General features: G+C 41.3%; 2 protein-coding genes across 3 annotated transcripts; one reads left to right on the forward strand and one right to left on the reverse strand.

Annotated features, from left to right (window-relative positions):
* The first annotated feature begins 3,469 nt into the window (after positions 1-3,469).
* On the forward strand, positions 3,470-7,666 carry LOC105934450 (serine protease 23). The gene is made up of 2 exons (XM_012874430.3): positions 3,470-3,767; positions 4,372-7,666. The coding sequence occupies exons 1-2, from the start codon at positions 3,742-3,744 to the stop codon at positions 5,552-5,554; spliced, it is 1,209 nt and encodes a 402-aa protein (XP_012729884.2). The 5' UTR covers positions 3,470-3,741; the 3' UTR covers positions 5,555-7,666.
* Positions 7,667-7,951: 285 nt separating this feature from the next.
* On the reverse strand, positions 7,952-23,136 carry tmem39a (transmembrane protein 39A). 2 transcript variants are annotated; one of them, XM_012874428.3, is made up of 9 exons: positions 22,829-23,136; positions 17,422-17,584; positions 16,011-16,230; positions 15,831-15,914; positions 15,586-15,740; positions 14,122-14,479; positions 13,803-13,990; positions 13,592-13,712; positions 7,952-10,437 (listed from the first exon to the last, which is right to left on the reverse strand). In XM_012874428.3, exons 2-9 carry the CDS (start codon positions 17,532-17,534, stop codon positions 10,198-10,200), a joined length of 1,479 nt encoding a protein of 492 aa, XP_012729882.1. In that variant the 5' UTR covers positions 17,535-17,584; positions 22,829-23,136; the 3' UTR covers positions 7,952-10,197. The 2 variants fall into 2 exon arrangements, with proteins under 2 accessions (XP_012729882.1, XP_012729881.1); XM_012874427.3 differs by having other exon boundaries at positions 16,011-16,233; positions 22,829-23,135.
* Between the last annotated feature and the right edge of the window lie 772 nt (positions 23,137-23,908).

A 23,908-nucleotide genomic window follows, 5' to 3' on the forward strand; every position in this document is an offset into this window, starting at 1 on the left:
TAAATGCTTATTCCCTTTATGTTGAAGCCACCTGCCAGGCAAAACAATGAATAATTGTTTTCAGAAAGGCCATAGACATCTATTTACTCAAAACCAGAACTTTTCCTGTATGCATTTTGTGTCCACCGGGTGACAAAACACCAGAAATAAGCTAATGTTTTTATCTGGGAGTTTCTACTTAGAGCTGTTCTGTCAGTAAGTGTTGCTTTCCATTCTTCGCTACTTTTATAGAGAAACACATTAGTCATGAATTCCCTGCTACGAGAAAGGATTTCACCCATAATAAGCTATTAATCTATTTATCGGTATAACTAAAACAAACATTGGACAGTTTTGCTCCAGAATATCTTGTTGGTGATTTTTGACAACAGTGTGTTGAACATTATGAACTGGATATGAGTCCTTGTGCTCTATATGGATGACAAATATAATGTTAAAACAAAAACAACTGTTGGAAGATGATATTACTTAGTTAACTAAACTACATGCTTGCACTCTATTGATCTGCTTTCACATTTTGAAGAAAAAAATAATTAAAAGTGTATCGCCTCCATTAGCACTTGGCTCACTTCCAGCAACCCTCTTGTTATTTCCGCCACTCTCCCTGTCTTTCTGCTGGCAGTTGTTCCTACCGAAATCATTAGATAGACTAATATCCACTGACCGCTTGCATATTTTCAGCATGGGTGGTTCAAGTGGAAACACTTCCAGCACTGGCATCCGAGTCCCTCTTCGCCCACATGCAACATTCCCAACAGCAAAGAGGCTGCTGTGGCACTGATGGTACAATCTGTGTCACTAAGAATTCAGGAATATTGGAGAAATCTCTACATCCAAAACACATGGGGGCGTGAACCAGGTGAAACCTTAACTGCGCTCTGAAGAAAAGCATTAACACCTCGAGAATGACCAATGAAAACATGTTTTAGCATCGTCTTTATGACATTTTAACACTTGCGGATGTATTAGTCATGGATTTAGAGCTTAACTTATGATAATGTGCAGAACCTAAATTTCCCTTCAAACACAGAAAAAAAAAGTTTCACAAGCTCAGGTTTCGTTTTCCACTATCCTCTGTGCTCCCTCAGAGTTCCTCCCTTCCTCTCTGGTTCTGGCAGAAGTCTCGGTCCAGCTGCTTGGTTAGTGGCTCTCATATTTTACAGAAATACTTTCTGATGCACTATTTGAAAACCAGTGCAGAGACTCTGAAAAATAACAACTGATCCGTCAGCCAGAGATCAGAAGAGCCCTTTTTTCTTAATTCGCTCTGATCAGTGACCAGCAGGTCAAACGTTACAACTCAGATTTTTCTTCCCATCCATTACATGCATCAAAACCAAGAAAACCCAGAATTTTTGCTCCAACATAAGACCAATCAACAGGTTATGTCTTGATACACTAATTTTTGTTCACTAAAAATCAGATAAAAGTTTTTTTATGTATGAGACTTCCTGGTCGCGACTCCACTTCTCAGGATGGAGTTTGCATGTTCTCCCTGTGCATGCGTGGGTTCTCTCCGGGTACTCCGGCTTCCTCCCACAGTCCAAAAACATGACCGTTAGGTTAATTGGTCTCTCTAAATTCTCCTTAGGTGTGAGTGTGTGCAAGAATGGTTGTTTGTCCTGTTTGTCTCTGTGTTGCCCTGCGATAGACTGGTGACCTGTCCAGGGTGTAGCCCACCTCTCGGCCATTGACAGCTGGAGATAGGCACCAGCACCCCTCAGGACCCCAGCAGGGATAAGCATGTCGGAAAATGCATGGAATGGATATATTTCTTCTTTTTCAATAAGAAAATAAAGGTAACGTGATATAGATTCCTTACACATTGGGGAATGTTTTAAGCATTTATATATGTTAATATTGATGAATATGGCTTACAGCTGGTAAAAAACAAAAATTATGTCTATGAAAAAAAAATTAAAATTAGACCAGACCAAACATAAAAGGATTTTCTTACAGGGATGTTGGGCATGTTATGGCCTACGCAGTCATTGAGACGACTGGTGACCAAACTGTTGTGGAGCAGACAGTATCCACAAGGAGAATAACTTACAAAAGACCTTTGCTGAAGAAGCTGGCTTTTTAGACAAGCACGTTAATGGAAAGGTGAGTGGAAAGAAAACGTGTATTTTAAAAAATGTGCACAAGAGCATTTATTCATTTTCAGTTTGCCTGAGACATGCTGCGGTTCAATTTCAAGTCGTGCATCGTCTGCATTGGTCCAAAGACAAACTGTCCAAGATTAAAACTGATGCCTGTAATCGCTGTAAAACATTTTGGACTTGCCCAAAGCTAAATAGGTATTGGCAATGTATTTTTGACACTTTCTCTGGGTTATGTGGACAAAGCGTACACCCTTCTCCACTCACATCACTGTTTGGAGTAGTATTTGTGGATGCTTCATTTAGCAATGTACCAAAAGACAAGGATTGCTTTTTTTCCTTCTGTTAGCCAGGAGACTCATATTGAACAGATGGATGGATCCACATACCCCGGCCTACAGACAATGAATAAGAGGGGCTATGTGTCACATTCATCTGGAAAAGATTAGATATACTGAGAGTCTGTCGAGGAATTTCATGACACATGGCGTTTTTTATAGCATTTTGAAAGTATGTCAGCGGATTATTTGGTGTAATCGTCATAAACCTGTTTTATATCAGGTACGCACAAACCTGAGATAGTGTTTCTGTTTCTGTTCAGAACCCTGTCTGATACAAGCATGTCTATATACTGATCCGGTAATAGAAGGTAGGGTGTGAGGTCAGTCTGAATGCTGTGTTGAACGCTTATTTTATGTTTTAATTAAATAAATAAAGAGACTTTGATTTAAAAAAAATAAAAAGGTGCACAAGCAACAGAAATACCTGCTGCCTCGAGCGGATTGTGAAGGAAAAGTGGTTTGAGATTGGGGAACCTGAGTTTGGTTTCACTTCAGGGTCAACACAGCATACATCCAAGAGAGATCCAATTTGTTTCGGTGATTATTTGGATTTCATTGTCTTCTTCTGGTCCATTTCTGAAGTCACTGCAGCCCTATAACAGGAAACTGTACAGCGCTTAAATTATAGCATCTCTCAGTACTTTGGCTTATTACCAGTGTATCAGTGTGCTGGACTGGCAGCCTGACCTGGAAACCCCACAGAGAACCAAGAGCTTTCAGACCAGCTGTTTTTATTGGTCATAGGTAAGATTTTAGTTTTCTGCAAACCAGAACCCGGGGTTTTATTTGCTGTGAGCCAACAGAAGACTTGAAACACATCAGTTTGATTCAAGTGAACGAGCTTCACGCTTTGAATCAAATTAGTAAAAGTAATGAAAAGTTCGATCATAATGACTTGGATGACGCGTATTACGCAAATCAATGAAAAGAGCCACGCACCGGGCTCTAAGCAGGAAGCCTCGCCTGCTCCCTGCAGCGGTGCTGTGATGTCACATGACAGCGCTGGGCTTGGTGCTCTGCGCTCTGGATCCCCGTTGGCGGATGTGACACTCTGGAGATCAGGCAGATCCTCCTCCGGCAGCGCACAATGATCCAGCTCACTCGCCCTGGACGGAGCTGCATGTCGTGGACCGGACCGAACCCTCACGGCTCGACGTAAAGCCTCAGGTTTCCAGACAGACACGGCGGCGGCGGGGGGCTATTAAAAGTCGAAGACACCGCCGGGCTCTTGTTTGTGCGGCGGGTTGAGGGGTTTTCCCTCAGTGTTCAGCCAGAGGCTCACCTGCACAGGCAGGACCATGCGCTCCAGGGCTGCGCTCCTCCGGTAAGTTACAGCGAGGGGCATACGCGCGTCACTCAGGGATGGATATGGGGGATTAAACTCGTCTGTTGATTCAAAGATAAGTCAAATATAATAGAAATAGGAGAACGGTTTGTTGAGTAAAATGATTTTACGTTTATATGCAAAAACAAGGAGAGAACATTAGTGAAAGGCAGGAGGAGGAGTTGTGAATTAGAAATTCAACGTGCGTTGTATCACCCACTAATCCATTTACAAAAAGCCACCCTGTTCTGCTCTCTGCAACATGCTTCTCAGCTGCTCTTTTACGCTTTAAGGTCAGTCCCTCAGGCCACTGCAGGAATTTTCCATCAGAGGCCTCATCTTGTCCTTGTTTGTCACTTTTACTGCTTAGACACCAGTGGAAAGTTACCGCCGCACATTTTCAGCCCCGATCAAAATTCCTCAGGATTAATAGCCCTCTCCAACTGTCATGCATGTAACTAAACTCGCATGATGGCATGAGGAGTTGTGATAAGAGGTCCAGACATCCGGTCACATTTACTCGCCTGTGTTTTGCAGAAATTGCCCATTTGATCATTTTTCACAGAGTGGTTCGTGTGCTCTCTTTACTCCCCCACCTCCACAGGTTTACCACCCTTTTGGGTCTGCTTTTCCTCCCTTCGGTTTTGTCCTCCTCCTCTCGGCGTCAATGGGTTCTCCAGCGTGTCCCTGTGGTCCTGCCCCAGCAGACGGAGGCTCGGCCGACCCCGCAGTTTCTGAATGAGGCCCGCCTGGATGTTGCCTCCCCCTGCGACCCAGACTGCCACAAGAAAGCCCCTCGTCCCAGCTACTGGGATTTGCGGAGCCTTCTGGCCTACGAGACTCTCCACTCTGATGGTCAACTCACCGAGACTGCCATTGGGATTTATGGCTACGATCCCTATTCCAGTACCAGTCCCGCTTACTCTTCTGGATCCTCTGGTAAGGCCGAGCGATCACACGTCAGAAGAAAACGACAGATATTTGGACACGATGGGCGTTTTAGTATTGCAGGGCAGAACTTCCTTCTGAAGTACCCGTTCTCGGTGGCGGTCAAACTGTCCACTGGATGTTCTGGGACACTGGTAGGGGACCGGCACGTCCTCACGGCTGCTCACTGTGTTCACGATGGCAAAAACTACGTGAAAGGAGCCCAGAGGCTTCGGGTTGGCTTTTTGAAACCAAAGCAACGGGATGCGCAACAGTCATCTGTGTACCTTCCCTCTAACTTTACCAACCACATAGAGGGGGGCCCCGCTCAATACTCCCCACCTGCCAATGACAAAATGAAGTTCCAGTGGATCAGAGCCAAGCGCACCCACGTTCCCAAAGGTTGGATTAAAGGGAATGCCAATGACATCGGGATGGACTACGACTATGCTTTGCTGGAACTGAAAAAGCCTCACAAACGCCGGCACATGAAGTTAGGCGTCAGCCCCCCAGCTCAGAGACTTCCCGGTCGGCGAGTCCACTTCTCGGGATTTGACAACGACCGCCCTGGACAGCTGGTGTATCGGTTCTGTCGGGCCGGCGAGGAGACGTCAGACTTGTTGTACCAGCACTGTGACGCTCAGCCGGGGGCCAGCGGCTCTGGAGTCTACGCCCGGATGTGGGATGGGCGGCGGCGGCGTTGGGAGCGCAAGGTGATAGGTGTGTTTTCTGGGCATCAGTGGGTGGAGAAGAAAGGGACATCTCAGGAATTTAACGTGGCTGTCCGCATCACACCTCTTAAATATGCACAGATCTGCTACTGGATTAAAGGAAACTTTGTGGATTGCAGAGAGGGCTGAGAAAAAAAAAAACTGCAGAGAGGACTAAACAGGGGGTGTAGCAAGAACTGTGCCATGGTCCAGGAACCTTTTCACATTTGGTCCTGTTACAACCACAACTTTTACAATGTTTTATGGTAGTACTGAAAGAGAAAGAAAAAGTATGCATAGTTTTCAAAATAACAAAAAAAGTTGGTTCAGAAAATAAAAATGCACTATCTTTTTAAAGGATCTGGCCTCGATTTGAACAAGTTTAAGATCTAAAATACTAACAGATATAGTTGGGGTTATCTACAAAACCAATTGTATAAAGCAGAAGACTATTATTGAACCGATGAATAATTTTTTATGTTCTTAACTTTCCTGAGAAGTTACATGATGAAGGTTTTTTTTTTAAGAATGGTGTTTTGTAGAGGTCGTGGGTGTTTGATTAAATATGGGGACCAGGTTATAGAAGGAAAGTGCAGCCCGTCCTGCTGGAAGGTGGACCTCCTAGCCAGTTTTAAACTTTTTTTCCAGTATTGTTCAGAATATAGCTCCGCCCATTTCTCCAATTCTGTCCTACTTCCCTGTCCTGCTGAAAAAAAAAATAGCATCCTCGCAGCATGAGGCTGCCACCTTCATGTTTCACCTCTGCGGGTTTTGTGTTCAGAGTGATTTACTGAGATCGCGTTCGACCACCAAATTCACGTGTAGAACCAGAAAGTTACATTTCGGTCTTGTAACAAGAGCACCTTCTTCTATGTTTGCCTGGTGCTGTACATGGCTTCCCCCCCCCTAGCTGCTCCTCCATATGTGCCTGAGTCCTGATTCATAGTTTTCCTGTCAACAGGATTCTCCCACCTGAGCTGTGGATATATACAGTTCCCCCAGAGTCACCATGTCAATTCTTTTATTATAGTTCTCCTATCTTGATAGGTTTGCAGTGGCACCATAATCTTTCCATTTTCAAATGATGGATTTAACTTTTGATTCAACTTTAAAAGATGTTTAAAAGTATGTTTTTTATAAGATAAATATGCTATAACCATCTCCATAGGTTTCCTTTGAGCCGTCTACTGTGTTCCTTGGGTCTTCATGACGCTTTGATCACTACTGTTCTCTACCAGAACGCTGAAGGCTTTACTGAACAACTGTATTTACACAGGGACTATATTCCACAGTTGGACCATTTTCTAATCATGTGATTTCTGGAGCCATTTTTGCACTTAATAGTTTTTGAGGTGTCAGAGTAAAGGGAGGAGGGGGGTGAATACATAAAAAACACACTTCAGAATTTTTTTAGTTTTAAAGATTTTGAAAACTTTGCATATTTTTCTTTCTACATCACCATTATGTTATTCCTACTTTGTGCTCGTGACAAGAAATCCCAATAAAATACATGCAAGTTTGTGGTTGTAACACGACAAGGGGAACAATTCAAGACCTATTAATACTTTGGTGAGGCACTGCATGGGAATGCTGGAAGCCAGACGATTCCGCATTTATCACCCATTTATGTTCAACACTGACATATTAAAATAAATATTTTCATTTTTTGTCCCTATTCAGGAAGTTTAAATGATCAGAAAAACATCTGGTAATGACAAATTGATTGAATATTGATATTTATCACTGCACCTTTATTAATGTCTCTACAAATATATGTTTTTAAAGAGAGTATCTGCTTCTAAAAAAAAAAAAATAGTGTGGATACTTATATCTGTTGGCGTTTATGATGTGGAACACAGACTATAACCTTTGTTACTTAAGAATGCACTGTCAAGACTTCCTTCTACTGAAAATGATACCTGTGGATGAATGTACACATCAGCAAAGCCAAAGCTGCAAACAGGGGGAGTTTCTAAAACGATGTTGCACCTCCTAGTAGATATAAGTTATCGACAAGTATACTGAACTGTCAATAATAACGGAGTCTAATAGATTCATCTTAGTTATGCAGGATGAAATGTATGTTCCGTGTTTCTGTGGGCATGAGGTGTTGGAGCTTGTTGTATGGCCCCATCTGGTGGCAGCATAAAGCACTGCATGTGTCCACACATTTTACCATGCCATCTCAGCCTAGATTCAGATATGCCTTTTTTTGCTTTTTTTTTTTTTTTTGCCTTTCTAAAAATCAAAGACTGCAGAAAATGTAATAAAATATATTCTTTCAAATACGTTTTTTTATTACTTTTTTACAGGGAAAAAACTCAAATAGTTTGAACACCATTCACTTTATTTCAGGTGTCAGAATATCCAGAAATGAGTTGAGGAAGCTGAATACTGTCAAAAGCTGAGATATGAGGATAAAGTCCTATAGGTTCACCATTAGCGGCACACTGAACAACCAGGAGTTGGGGTGTGGCACATTGAAATAAAAAATTAAAAATAACAACCCTCAAATCTCTTTTCAATATGAAACAATTGAGCCACATAATCACTTTATACAATTTTATGTAAACTCAGATAAGATCAAATACATTTGACAGAAGTTGGATCACAAGGTAAATATGAGATCTTCCTGTTAACACACAGACTGATCGAACCTTTTTTTTCCACCTATTTTAGGAATCACCAATTGGAAAGGGGTAAAGATAAAACATTTCAGTAACCGAAAAAGATGCTGAATCTAAAACCTTTAAAAGGTGCATAGCCACGTTATTTGACCTTTTCAAAATGATACATCAGTAGCAATTTTACTAAGTTAAGGGCAAGTGAAAGATGGTAGAACCACAACAATCAGAACCAGCATTTCTATCACCGTGCTCTTAAGGCTGGTTGGAATCAGCTAAACAAACATGCCACCTCAGCAGAGCCAGTTTGTTGCTGATATTTACTACATTCGTGTGAAAAAAAAAAGTGAAACACATCAGCACCAAAGAGCAAACCTAAGAGGAAAACCGGTTTTTGCATTTTCAGTCGAGTTTAATTGAAAATTCTGCATTTTTCTTCTCAATACTGAAACTAAAGAAGGAAAAGCAATTGTGTACGGTATGAAGGTGTTCAACAAGTGAGACAAAGTAAAACGTGAGCTTTGTTTGGTAACTTTGCATATGGGAACTACACGAGTATTTCCTGCTAGCTTCCTCTTGGCTTTCATCCCTATCAAACAGTAGCTTCTGGTAAATCCTGCTCAGAGTGATGACAGCTTTTTCTTTCTTTTTTTTTTACAGTGGGAAAAAGGTAAGGTGTTGCGCCATCTTTATCTGCCACTACTAAGTTGCATTTTCCTCCCATTCAGGAGTTAAAGTGTTGTGTATTCAACCTATAAAACAGAAACCTACAGTCACACAGAAAGTTGAATTTAGCATGTCAAATTGATGTCGGACATCTGAGCTTTGAACTGAATAATGCACCTTTGCACGGTACCGACTTTTCAGACTTTTAGATATGTGAGAATAAATGTTTATCCTTGTTTTTATGCTCCGAGTTTAAGAATGGCAATAATCTCTTGAACACCACCACCTCTTGGAAAAAAATTTATTAGAATTTTTTTTTTTATGGTTTGGTACCAGCTGGAATTCTAACTGATGCCAAGCAGGACTAAACATTTATCCATCCATCCATTGTCATCATGTATCTGAGATCAGGTTGCAGGGGAAACGGGTCCACTAGGGAAACCCAGACATCCCTCTCCCCAGAGACGTCCTCCAGCTCATTCTGGGGCGGATCCCAAGTGGTACCCAGGCCAGACGGGATATATAGTCTCTCCACCGAGCTCTGGGTCTTCCCCTCGGTCAAATCATCTTTCCTACTGACTTAAATCGGATCAGTTATCCTTGTTTTGATGGAATTGAAAAACAAAAACCCAACTAAGATTCTGATGCAGGAAACCGTTTGTCACTTTGAGGATTACACTTTGTTATTTTGGCCTAGTTGTAAGCCTGTAAGAAGGCCCTCTCATGGTCCTATGGCTAGAATCACCACGGGTGGCTTAGTTTAACCGAGTCAATGAAATAAAACATGGAAAACATATGGCCCACATTACATCCACATACAATATAAAACAAAAAACACAAGGGGAGAAATTTGTTACCTTTTGTTCTTTTACTTCCGTTTTATATTGAATAAACTGAGGAACTTTGTTATGATCCAGAAAAGAAACAAGTGACCTTTCTAATACAACTCTGCCAATAAGTACATTTGAGCGAAATGACAAACTTCTTTGAGAGCAGAATCCAAGGGTTGGTAAAAATTGCTGCAATTGGTGCTGAAATTAACAAACTCATAGCCACCAAAGAAAATGGTTGCCTGCAGGAAAAAAAAAAAGGTTCTGGGATGAAACAGATAAAAAGACAAAAAAACAAACAAACTGGATCTCAGGCACGTCTCCTACCTCTCGTCTCGAGTTCCTCACTTTATTTACTGATAACTTGGGGCCACACCCGATCTGCGATTGGCCACTTGCACTTAAATTATCTTTGGTGAAAGTCACCCCCAGGCATTCCCTGACTTCCCTGTTGTCTGGCAACAACTTAACAACATGCTAACGTCATCAGAGCTGTAATGCCCGGTGTAACACGAAATAGTATACAAAATAAAAATATTCTTTTAAATAGGCATATACAAACATCGCATTAAAAATAGAACCGTATCAAAAACACAGTTATGAGTTCAGTCTGTACCCCTCTGACCCCCCCCAGCTCCACATCCAGCATCTGTAGGTGAGGTCTTGGTGTCCTTTACTGTGACTTGAGCCCAGAACTGCTGGAGGAAAGAGGGTAGGAATAGGCTTTGCCCAACACGATGCGATCTCGGAGAAGTTTAAAAAGCACGTAGTAGTTGCAGAGGAGAATAAGGCCCAGGGACAACGTGTGGTTCCAGCGTTCAGAGCGCAGCAGAGAGTATAGCTGGTACAGAACCACACTGGACTCGATCCCGATCAGCAGGTTTAAGATCCGCAACGGCTTATGAAACAGGAACTGCAAGAATAGACAGGAGAATTGAAAAAAAAAAATTACTGAGGGTTAACTGGGTCAGAATTAATGAGGGTTTCAGCACAGGTTTTCCCCATTTCAGAAAACAACCTTTTGCCGAATCAAGCAGAATGTACATTAGGCATTGCAAAAAGCGTACAAAAAGTAAGTAAAATGTTCTTGAAATGAGTGTACTAGGTAGGTAAAGGATCTTACCTGCTAATGAAATGAGTATTTGACCCCTAAAATAAGAATTAGATATACTGCACTGGAAATAAGATGATGCAGATGAGAAAAATCTTCCATTGGCAGATCAGATTAGTTACCTGCTCAAAGCAAGGACAAGAAAATTGTACTTGTTCCCTTTTTGCAGTGAGAGGGGTACATTTTGTGCCAAGTCTGCACCTCTCGGCTATTAACTAAAGCAGGTTTTGGTAGGAAAAACCTATATATATATAAAGCCATATAGTGCAGATTTGTATGAACTGTGGTGCTTTCATGTAGACCGGGCAAAGCAATACTTTTTAAAGCAATAAAGTGGCAACATGCTTCATGCATGCTGTTGCTTTCTGCTCTAAAACTAAAGGCTCAAGAGAGTTCAGGGTCTTGCTTTGTCCCGACTATGACGACATTAGAGTTCATGTGCGTAAGGAAAACGATTAGACTCAGTGGGATTAATAAAATTGTCAAATAGACTGTTTCATGGAACAGAACATATAAAGCGGAGTGCTTGCATTTAGACGTTAGCGCTACCTGCTGGAGGGCCATGGGTATTTTACCATTTTTTGTGAGAATTGCAGAGCTGGTATGGATGCAGATATTTTTAGAAACAGTTTTAGCTTGGAAAACCAGTTAATTAAATTTTGTAATTCTCATTTAATGTTTTGGCTGATTTAGGAAGCTAAACTACATAATTTAACTTCAGTTTGTTATTAAATCATTGTGCTTTATCGTTGTCTTTCAAAGACCATGAAAAACCCCAAAGTTACACATATATCTCAATCCAACAACTGAGCACGCTTTCTGTGGGTTACATTCAGTTTACATTTAATGTGAAAATAATTAGTTTTATTCTGTAACTTTTACAAAATGCAATTTTCCCTTTTAAAGTTAGGAGACGCAAGCATTTTCACATAAATACTGTATTTTACAAACCATAAGGAGCATTCAATATTATTCCCAAGTGTGTAATATCACTCCAAAATGCAAAAAGGGAGCAAAAATTAAGTAAAATGTTCTTGAAATTTGTATTTTTCCTTCATATGAGCAGGTAAATAAGACTTTTTGCCAATGGAATAAGATTTTTGCACTTGAAATAATATGATGGAGATGAATTGTTCTTATTTTAGTGCAGGACATCTAATTATCTTATTTTAGGGGTATAAATATTCCATTAGCAAATAGTCTTATTTAGCTGCTCAAATCAAGGAAAAATACACTCATTTAAATAAATGTTTATTTTTAGTTCCCTTTTTGAAGTGTGCTCCTCCGTGTGTACATAGCTCTCTCCTGAGAGAGAGAGCTATCCGTCTCTACGGATTATTCTTTACATAAATGCCAAACTTTTCAAACCCATATAGGAATCCATGTTAATTAGACAAACTAGTTATTTTATCTGAAAAAATAAATAAAAATCTTTAGCCAAACCTGATTGGATTACTGTAAGAAGCTAAAACACAAGACCTTTGAGGTATAACAGTGAACTGTCACCCAATCCCTAGTTTAGCAGCTTATTTCCCTTTAGTGGGAGGAACTACCATGCTGAGATGACTTTTCACAGTTCTTGCTCTACACAAACCTCACAACACTAACAGCTGTTAACACACTTGGTCCGGTTAGAAAACCTGTTATTAGTCCTTCATTCTGTAGCTTCTGTCTCCACAATATTTTCAATTATCTATCCTTAAACCTTTATAGCACAAAAAAAAAATCAGTAAAACCCGAAACTGATTTATAGGGTGTAGATCTCAAAGTGTAAATATATGAGTTTAAATAAAACCGATCATTTTGCACATACACACTACATGATTAATGACCTAAAATAGTTAGCTTTTGTCTGCTTTGTTACAGGACCAGACTCTTAACATGAATAAAAGAAATATGTGCTGTTGATTTGAAGGAGAAGAAGCCAGAAACAAGAGGTTAACACCATGCAGCAGCTTGAGGCATCATGGCATCGGTCTGCCGGGACCACACCATAAAAGGCCAAGAGGCAACTATAAGCAAGGATACCAGCTCACCAGAGACAGGAAGTGAATGTTATAAGGTCGATTTTCTGATTTGCGGATTTGGCTTTCATTTCTGTTTATAATTGCTATATCCTTTATTTCTCGCTACTCTCTTTGACTTGGTGAAACACTGCTGCAGTTTCTGTTCGGCTGTCAAACAAACAATCTGTCAGCCAATCTTTGCACATCAAGTCATTAGCGTTGCTAAAAACAAATCGATTCCTTTTAGATCACTTTGGACACAATCATTTTAAGCAATATTGGTATAAATATAACATATGAACATATTTGTTCTTCCAGACAACCGTTATTAACTTCAGTCCTTATCATACATAACAAATAATACATTTTCAAAAATTTTAACTTTTAAATGCTGGTTTTAGTATTGAAGTCTAGGGGTTATTATGGGTCGATCTCTCTGCAGGGATGCTGCATGTTCTCTCCATGCATACGTACGGTAGGTTCTATACAAGTCCATCGGCTACCTTCCACATTCGAAAACTTAGTTTATTTCAGACACCTAAGGAAATTTTAGAGAGACCAATGAACCTATTTAGATATTTTATTAACTTTGGGCCTTCTTTGAATATGGTTTGCTATTTTTGGGCGTGGGGGAGGAGGGGGTAAACTTTTTAGACTTGTTCAAAAATGCATGCATTAAATTGTTTGATGACTTTGGACACAATCATTTGAATTTTTAAATAATAATTTCTTTGATAAATGAAAAATGAACCCTGCGGTTATGTCAAAGTAAACTAAAGGCCTTGTTTTAAGCGGGATCAAACGTTGGCCAACACATGTCTAACCAAACTGTTTATGCCTGTTTCTGACTTTCAGCTGATGTTTGGAAAACTGATCCTCACTTCCTCATTTCACGTTTTTCCCCAGAACATGTGAACCAAAGTGCTTCTGATTAAAAACGAGTTACTCACATAAAACCTTGCGTGGGAAACATCAGAGGGCAGAGCAACATTATAGGACCCAACAGCCTTATATAGACATCGACTGTGTCGTACCAACACCCCCTGAGGCCAAACAGTGCTCTCTGACCACCTGAAAGACATGGAAGCCACACACACCATTACAGACATCTGCTGCGGTTCTCCCGGTGAGGATGAAGTCGTGCGTTGACGGGCCACCTACACGTGCTGAGGTGTGTTGCTGTATGAACCGTGCTCCAGCTTCTGCCAGCGACCCAGGTGAGCCGCCGAGCGGTGAAGCAAGTCGCAGTAGCTGGGGGGCAGCAGCTGGCTCATCAGCATCACAAAGGCGTTGATCCACACCATTATCAGATGCTCACAGGACCAGCGCATGTCATAGTACTGTGTACTCTGTTGGGTGGAAGTGAATGAGGTTAGCTTTGAAACGGCTCCAGTCGTTGTAGAAACGAAGGGTTTGGGTAAAATCTGGATGGAACCACTTCAACTTTAACTGGGGTTAAAGGAAATGTAAAGGCACCAACCTTAACGAAGCAGAGAGGCAGGAAGGCTACATAGTAAGCGCTGAACAGTGAGTTGAACAGCACTTCTTTTATTCTCCGGTTAAAATCGCTTTTCAGCTCCTCCACTTCTGCTCGAATCAGCTCGGGCGTGTCCGAGTGTATGTGCTGCGGGCAGGTGTGGGTGGGCATGTGCGGGGGGCTGGAGAGCTGCTCTCTGATGTTCTCTCGCAAGAGGAAGAGGAAGTCGCGCGGCCGAAAGAACGGCGACTCCACGAGGTCGGCCTGCTGGTGGTCAGCGGGGTATTCGCAGTCAGACCCCGACGCTGGGCTTTTCCCTCCCTCCTGGTGGAAACAGCAGAGTGGGACGTACACACCAAACCTGAGGAGGACGGGCAGTGAAACAAGAGGAGGAAAACAAAGAAGACTGAACGTCACACGCCTTACTGTATAATCCGAACACATCATGCATATTTAAAGCGCCGCTATACACCAAGGCAGAGAAAACAGCCTTTTCTGGCCCCATTAGCACATAAAACCGAGACGCCACAGCATTACTGAACTACTGTGGATGAACAGATCAAATGCCAGCTTTGTAAATCTTTCGTCGTAAAGGCTTCTGATGAAGACACATTTTACCTCACAACTGGAACCAGATGTTTACATGCGCTGCATAAAGAAGGGAGAACCATCTCCCCTCACTCTTTGACTTTAGAAAACAGGAAAAGTGTGGCCTGATTTAATTTCAGAAAGCCAGTTACATCTTTTTTATACGGTGGACGTAAATATTGGATTTTGACTCCATGTGAAAGCTTGTGTTTGTGATCCAAGCTCATTCCCATTTTGCTACATTAAATCTAGTCCCGATCCATCACATGAGAAAGTGTGAATTAGATACAAATGATGGTCTCGTTGGCCAGCATTAACATGTGGCCTGCTAATGAAATGAGTTTCTTTTTGTATTACTAACACTGTGCACAACACAGGATGGAGACCACTCCCCAACTTACTTAAAATACAAATAAGGAAGAGAAAAGGTCGTTTGGACACTAACTGACTGGCTGGCTTGATTGTGACACCTCCTAAAACAAACATGAAACCAAGGGAGTAATCCATATCGCCCTCATGAAGAAAAAGAATAAACACCATTTAGTCAATATGGAATGATGACAAATTTCCAGCTGGATTATCAAACATCACTTTAAATTTAAGATTTTGGTACCATTCATATCAAAACCTGGACCTCATCTCTCCTCATCCAAATGCATTCATTAATAAACCTTTTGACTGGCATTCACCTCCCAACATTCAGTGTAAACCTAAATCTAGAGTGCAGCTCTGCTGTCTGCTGTCTTCGTGTTTCTGCTACCGCAGCGCCCACATTTCCCCACTGTGGGACAATAAAGGTATTTCTGTTATATTCTAAATGTCTGAAACAAGACGAGGCAGGAATAGCGCTCTGGACGGGCATCTGCTCTGAGGACTCACGGGTATCCCAGGAAGAGCAGGTTGAGGACAGAGTGGTTCCTGCACAGGTTGACCAGCGTCCAGCAGAGCACCCAGCCACACATGGTCAGCAAGCTGAGCCGAGCTGCGATAAGCACTATGTAGCGGAGCAGAGATCCTCCACTGCTTTGGGACACCTGCACCAAGAAAGATGACAAAATGATTTCACAAAACTGCAACTCTTGATTTGGAGTTCCAGCTGGCTGAACACAGATCAGCGCGTTTACCTCCGACACAATGGTCCAAACGAGCCTCCTGGCCAACATAACAGAGATGAAGATAGCGAGGTGGTAGTCCATTAGATGAAAGTTCTACAAGGAGAAAAGGTGTTTGTTCAGTAACCGTTCCTGATTAACGCTCATCTGCGATGTTCTATGTTAACTGAGCCAATGTCTGCGAAATCTTACAAGCGAGGTAGAGGCAGCGGGGTGACTGTAGGGGTACCACCACACTGTCCTGTAGATGTTGATGTACTGGACAAATAACGCGACCAACAGGTAGAGGAAGAGCAGGAACTCAAACAGGAAGCTGCTGTCCAACGGCAGCTCGGGGATCCTCGAGTGACGCACCGGCTCCGGAGTGATGAGAGTAGAAATAGGCGGAGCAGACAGACCCACAGAGTTACTGCTTCTGAAAGAAAGTTAACAGTAAATTTCAGCAGATTTATTTGTATTTGTATGTAATAAATAGAAATACAACTAAAACTCCCCTAGAACACCTTGTCAGGCTTGGTGCGGTCGACTCACAGCCATCGGTAAGGAACAGATTTTGGATTTTGACAGCAATGCCAGGTATGCACATAGACTTCCCTGATTATTTGTTCTTAGAGAAATTATGAACTCTTCAGCCATGAACTTCCTGAATAATTGGACTCAGCACAGGCTTCTTGCAGGTAGTTTGGCTTTACATAGGTATCAACTAATTGTTAGTGTACAGATGAAACTTCTTGGATCACTCCGGAGCTGATTATCGCCTGAGACTTATGCCATTTTGGCTACGCTTTGAACCATTTGACAGTATTTTCGGTTTTCTTAAACATATTTTTGTATCTGTCATGCATTGTATCTGTCATGGTATAAGTAAAACCTATGAATTATCTTCCAAGCTATACAGTGTAGAGCTAAACTCCAGGATAATGAAATGTTCTTTGTAATTTCCTTCATTTGCATGACTTTAAGCTTTTTAAGCCTTTGTCCGGTTACGAGTACTGGTAACCAATCAAAAATAGGTTTAAAACTGTGATAAACAGGAGAAGGAACATCCATTTAGATGTCCTGATTGAGACACAACTGGTGCCACTGGAGTCCTGCGACATCTGCGGTTGCTGAAACACCGTCAACACACGCTGAGCTCAAAATGTGGAAGTTGCCACAGTGACAAGAAGAAACCCATAACCTGCAGGGGCTTATTCGAGACTTTGAACCCATGCTCCTATTTGTTTCTTAGTTAGAAGCAATAAACGTCTAACTGTTGCTTAAAGGTGAGCTAATGTGTAGATCATCTCAGAATGAAACAAACATTAAACAACGGGGGGAGAAAAACTTAAAAACAACATTATGAAGCAACGTATACATTTAAACAGGAACTATGAAAAATAAACCAAAGACACCTTGTTAATTTGTTTTAAAATAAATAATATACCATATGCTCTTTACTTGATTTAGGAAATATGTACCTTTTGCAAAAAAAAGAAATAACTTTAATTAAAAGCCTGTTTTTTATGTCTCTTCCTCCATTTCCTGGCAGTGCTGAGCTCTGGTATCTAAACAAAGTCCCGTTGCAGCAGCTCTGAGTGTCCTCAAAGCTGCGTGTGCATACCTGCTCCTGAGGCCCGTGCCATTGCTGACGTTGCCTCCGACCAGAGTCTGCAGGGACGGCAGAGAGAAGCGACTTAGCTGCTGTCTGGTGGGACCCCTGCGGCCTCCTGGCATGGTCGCCAGTCACCGTTCCTCTCAGAAACCCACCATGTACTGCAAGGCCACTGCGGGAGGCGAGGAAACACACGACTCGGTTAAAAAGAAGCAGCTGGAAACCAACAAAGCTGAAAGTTAAACATGATCTGACCACCAGACGAGACGCAGAGCACCAATGTGATGGGAGGGATTCATTTTACAGCCTTTGTGTGACAAATACACAGTTGAGACGATAATTAAGAGAGGCAATTTAAGTTAAGCAAACTGCAGCACAGATGCTCCTGTTTACCGGTGGCGGGGGGATGGGAAGGTCTTAGTTATGAATCCATTTATGAGCTATGACAAATTTAGTCACTAAAAACAAAGTGTCTTATAAGTACGTGTTTGTAGTTATGGGACTCATATTCTCAAGTTCCTAAACAAAACTTTTAACATTGGTCATTTTATTTAGTTCAAACCAGGGTTGTCATACACCGTCTTTGAAAAACCACCGTGTAGCCAGGATCCAACATATTATACATCTGCCCCGCCGTGGCCGAGGGAAGATTCACAGTATAAAGGTCATCTTTACAGTTTGAATGTTCTGGAGGATTTCAGGGAAATAAATGTGTTTTTTTTTTTTTCTAGTTTTGGGTTTCTATATAAACAGATGAAGCTTTCATTTAAGTGGTTTTGAAAAGCTGAGAGCAGTCAACCACTGAATCGTCAGCTCCTCTTCACTAAAACATCCACATTATAACCGCATGAAATGAAAAGATTCACAGCAGGATTGTACGGGGGTGACTTTAACTCCGTTTACCAACAGGCTGGCATGGATCTTATAGCCCAAACCAAGTTGCTTTCTGCACATGTAACTTTGTAGGAATGGAGTTTGTTTCTGGTATTGCTACTGAGCACCTCGTCCAAAGCCTCCCATGTTGCAACATCTCTGGCTTCTGTCAAACAACAGCTTAAAAAAAAAAGCAAAAAGAGCGATTTATGATTCTCAGCGGCCCAGAATATGAAAAAGCAGCCCTGCCTGGCTAAGATCATCTTGGAAACTCCTTCAAAGTGTTTATAAGATTGATTTAAGGAAAAAAACGAAAAGGAAATTAAGAAACTACAGTTAACTTGTTTCGTTGGCAAAACATCGCAAGATGGACGGAGGCAGCGTCTTTGTTAAAACCTTGCATTTAAGACATTAATTAAATGAGTATTAATTAACAGGCGTCTATGTTTGCTATGGTCCTAAATAGGAGTGGGCCTTTATCGTATCGTCTTATCGTTATCATGAAAAATGTGAGAAGAATTTAAGTTTATCTTGACAACTATAACTTCCAGCTAGTGGTGTCAGAAAAAAACCCAAAACAGCCAGTATTGTCAGTATTGTTATTTTTGCTATTTTCTTCACTGTTATAATAAATAAATAAAAATCTAATTAAATGCAACTACTTTGTGCAGTTTTGGTGATAAAAATCACACTGAGCTAGTGTCCTGATGAAACATATTTAAAATTTTGTTTAAATATGTTATATGTTACAACATTAAATGTTTTTAAGCGTAGTATTTGTGTTTATTGGACTAATTAATTTGCAATCACGGCCACTAAAAAGTTGCAAGAAGCTGTAAATAATCTTTTATCGCCATCACTATAGTACAATATATTGTGATAAACTTAAGTCCATTTAACCCACCCCTAACCCTAAAGCAGAAAGTCTACTTGTTTCTGTATTTCTCACAAGCTATATCGTTATCGCAACATTTGCTAATATCATCACATATCTTGTGACATATGTGCAGGTGAAACGGCACAAATCTAGAGCGTCAGAAAATGGTTCAGAAAATCCAGAAGCAAGTGTCTGAAAATGCCTCTACTCTATGTAAATGTAACGAGCCATCTGAGGGATGCGGTGAGTCGCAGATTGTGTTATCCTGGTGTAAAGATTAATTTGGCAAAAATATAAGCGCAAAAAGGAAAACCCATCTATTAAAATATAATTAAGTGTTGAATAAATGTTTTGATTTAAAATAAATCTAGTTTCCATACCCCCTATCTTGACTAGGACTACCTGGAAAACCAAACCGTACATGTGGGATTTCCCAAACTGGCGGTGTTTGGACTGCCTCTAGCAGTACTAGGAGGAACCCTTTGTTACAGTGTAATAACTGTAATATAGCAGACAAGAGGGTTTCAGGCACAAATACTGGCAGCTAACGATGCTGACCCCAATTTCTCTCTGATCTTCTCCAAACTTCAGTCAAAAAAATCAAAAACTGGTAGGACCTGTGAATCGTGTTCCTCAGTTAGCAGGCTAACTGCTCCCACAGAGAAATGCACGCCAACAATAAATCTCTGTGTTTTTAGACGCTGTAGCAACACAAAACAGAAATGCAAATAAGCCTTTTTGTTTTCATTTAGTCTTCACCTGACAGGGCTGCACTATCTGTTGGTTACGGCACACAATATGCACAGCACTAGGACCTGCCTGGACTTCCATGTATGTTAGCTAATTACCATGCTTTCAGTATTTCTGTGCCTGTAATGTGTTTGGTGACACTAGCTGTTTAAATGCTAGGGACCGAAAATAGACGGACATCAACACCTTTTAGTTATTTACTTATCCAAGTCCTTATGGGTATCGCAACATCATTGCATATTTCCTAATACCGTGCAGCCCTAATTCCTAAATTCTACATGCAAGGCGGCCATATTGGATTTTTGACGTTGAAACTGGTGAGAAATCTCCAAATTCCCGACTGGAAATTCCAATTTCTGTGCACTGTCTGTCAACTTTTCCATCTTCAAACTTGTAATGGCGCATTTTGTCATAATGCCGCAAAATGTAATAAAAGATCATTGAAACCGCATTATGTAATAAAACATAATTAGATTCTTGAACACATTTTGTAATATGTTCTGCTGCATTATGTAATAACGTTACATTTTCTGCAGATTATTACAAGATGTGGAAGTAGCTCTTTATTTTGGAATTCATATTTCTAACAGTATCCTTTCTCCAAGAGTGTTTTCAGCTTCAGAAAATTTAAAAATTCAGGAAATTCATTGCGACAGCTGTAGTCCAACTCTTGATCAATAGGCTACCATTTTTTTCACGTCATACCTTTAAACATGTTTCTCTTCCACCAGGGGCTACTGATAGAGAGTTCAGCTTTGGTTTTCCTGTCAATAACAATATAATAAAGAGGAAAGAAAAACTTGTGTGGTATGAGGCAGGAAAAACGTGTTACAGTTCGATTCAATTGTAGTCGTGTGCCAATCATAACATTAGCAAAATTGTTTCATGGCTTTCAAGTTAGTATTTTCAACAATTCATCTATGATATTCAACTGTAACATAATGTAATAAAAAAAAAACAACACATTAAACCATATCAACATCGTCTTACTCCGAGGAGTGCAAATGTGTCCACTTCGAGGGTAAAGACATGAATTTGCCAACATAGGGAAGCCACACAGGGTCAATAATGGAGACAGGTATCAGAGCACCGGTACGTCTCTTTCATCCTAAATGTTAATTACAATAATTAGATGTGGTGTCAGAGGCGTGAGCCACAACCTCACCTATAATTCACATTTCGATTAAGCGGACTTTTACTCTGGGAGTAGTCTATAAATTGGAATAATTTCTGTAAGTAACAGGGATCAGGGCAATAAATCTGAATATAGGAAAATAGCAAAAAGTTTAGCATTTACTGAACAAAGCAAAGTTTCAAATATTTTGATGTGTAATAACTGGGACATGATCATTATTACAAGTGTATTTATCAGGATGAACACAAACCCTGGTTTGTGATTGTTTATTACATAATGCGCCACATTATAACATCATTTCTGAAAAAAAGAGCTAGATCGGCATTTTGTAATAATCTGCGAAAAATGTAATAACGTTAACTTACATCATGCGCCAAAACGTATTACAAAAAAAACATTCAAGGATTTTATTACATTTTGCATCGATTAGTACATAATGCAGCTCCAATAACGTTTTATTACATTTTGTAGCCCGATTTTATTGCACTATTACATTTTGCGGCATTATTACATAATGAGGTGTCACAAACCTCGAAATTTAAACTAGCTTTTTTGCGATTTGATCTTATATCGATTTGTTCGGATGACGATACGATATTTGCCGATTTCGCAAAGTCTTTTAGGCTTTCCGATTGATGTGATGCGAAAACATCTGCCCATCTAACACAATTATTGATATGAACTCACAAAAAAAAATATGATTTGACCATTTTATTTCTAAGCCCCTACAAGCATCAGGCATCTAAATCAAAAACAGCTTTCTTACAATTTTAAAATAATAGACCACCTGTTCATTATAGTCTCCTGGCTGAATTTCAAAATAAAGGTGCATATTAAAAATGACGATATGGATCCATATTTTCATTTTTGCATCAACTGAATCTGGATCGTTAAAGATTGAATCGATATATCGATGCGGATCGATGTATTGTTACACCTCTAATATTGCACGTGCTTCAACCAATCATGCAGTGCCATGCAAAAAGTTCAAGTCTTAAATCCCTGTTATAAATGGCGGCACTTTAAATAGTATTTATCTAGGCGGTGCGGGGTGGTAGGTTTGAGATCCATTGTTGTTTCCATTGTTTTCTGGTTAACAAACGTGTGTGTGCCAAAAAATAAAAGAAGACAATTGAACTCATGGCACTTTCTTAGTTAAACCTAACTGCGAATTCAAGCCCAACCAAGAGGAAAGCTGTGGGTGAAGCAACATGTCTTGCTGCACATCCTGGTGGGCTTCGTGAAACCCGATGGAGATGCTGATCACGGGGCACGCTGAGCGCGCAGCTGCGATATTAGACGCTGGCTGAGCTGCATCTGCACACAGGAAACAGACGTTAACGCGAACGCAAACGCACCACAAGGGACCTCGATTACAGCTGTAAGTGAAAACAGGAACTGTTGTCTGCAGGCACCAACTACAACGAGTCGCTCTTTGTGTACAGCGGTGAGCCTCTGGGCTTATGAAGACCAAGACGTGTCGAGCCGATCCACTTGTTGGATTCTGCTGGGGAATTTTATTTATTTATTTTTTTCCACGGAACATTTTTGCCATCAGGTGTTTAATGGCTACTGGCGTGCTAAGACATGCACTAAAGCTGCTGGCGTGAATCATCGCATAAGGCAACGTTGTCCCTTTTTGTTTTTTAACCCCACGAAAACTTGCGAGAACTGTTTAGAAAGCCCTCTTAGGAAATAAACGCAAACACAACCGAAGCCACCGACTCCGTGGCTAGGCTGCAGAAATAAACGAGCAGAGTTTAAAAGCCAAGTGTACTCACACAACATCGACAACATGCGGGGGGGCTGAACTGAGCCGAGCGAGGATGCATCAGTCAGTTGTGTGGCGAGTCCAGACAGCGACGGGCATTTCTCCACCTTCTAGCTTCAGCAACCGACACTACGCGGGCGTGGCGACGACTTCCGACGGCAACGGTGGCGCTGGGGGGTCGCCTTCTCCTCGCCCGAAAACATAAAACGGGTCTAAAAGTTGGCACGGGGCTGGAGGAGCAACAGTGTAAGTGCGCTGCACGGAGACCGACGTGGCAAACCAGCACCACCACGGCTCGTGTCGTCATCCAGCTGCGACTCAGTCCGGCGGGCTACCCGTTGCATAGTGACTGGGACGGGAGCTCCGGCTGGTTCTTTTCTGGGATCCGAATCATTTGACTCAGTTCACCAGGCAGCAGCCAAGTCCCTCGACTCTCCTGGGAACTTTTTTTGATTATAACAAGTACCATTTGAAGACCCAAGAGCCTAATGAGGACAAAAAGTCTTACTCTAACGTGGTGGGCTTTATTTTAATGGTGTAAATAAACAAAAGCATAGGCAGGTTAGGTTTTGCAATGCTTGTGATGTTTAGGGTTGAACACCAATGGACTTTATAAAATGAGTATAAGTCAATACAAAGTTCTGATTTGTACCTTTGGTAGTACGCACTAAATCAGTGGCCCACATTGTACCATGCAACATCTATTTGTGAGCATGTTCCTTTGGTACCCCCCCCCCCCCCCCCCCCCCCCCCCTCCCACACACACACACACACACACCACCCCAATTACTGATTCCCACAGTAGACAAAACATATGACAGTGTTTATGGTACATATCAAATTAATTGCTGTCTTTCTTTTTGTACGTACGTCAGTCATGCCCACCTCTCATGCTCTGGAGCACAGACAGACATATAGTCTGCAGTCTGCAGACAAATATTATTGGAACAACGACATTGCTAATAACAACTAGCCTGGACACAGAGGAGAACAACTGCAAACTTTTACTAGCGACGAAAAACAGTTCAACACCAGCGTGACGTTGTTCACAGGCCCGATTTATGACTTCGGAGGTTTATTTGCGAGGCAG

Source organism: Fundulus heteroclitus, chromosome 4 (genome assembly GCF_011125445.2).
Source record: "Fundulus heteroclitus isolate FHET01 chromosome 4, MU-UCD_Fhet_4.1, whole genome shotgun sequence".
Classification (NCBI taxonomy): Eukaryota; Metazoa; Chordata; class Actinopteri; order Cyprinodontiformes; family Fundulidae; genus Fundulus; species Fundulus heteroclitus.

Coding starts and splice junctions, on each gene's coding strand:
- LOC105934450 (XM_012874430.3), top strand. CDS start 3,742: ATGCGCTCCAGGGCTGCGCTCCTCCG. Junction 3,768..4,371: donor TCCAGGGCTGCGCTCCTCCG/GTAAGTTACAGC, acceptor CCACCTCCACAG/GTTTACCACCCTTTTGGGTC.
- tmem39a (XM_012874427.3), bottom strand. CDS start 17,534: ATGCCAGGAGGCCGCAGGGGTCCCACCAGACAGCAGCTAAGTCGCTTC. Junction 14,480..15,585: donor CTGCTCTTCCTGGGATACCC/GTGAGTCCTCAG, acceptor CGTCCTCCTCAG/GTTTGGTGTGTACGTCCCAC. Junction 10,438..13,591: donor TTTCCCACGCAAGGTTTTAT/GTGAGTAACTCG, acceptor CTATTCTTGCAG/TTCCTGTTTCATAAGCCGTT.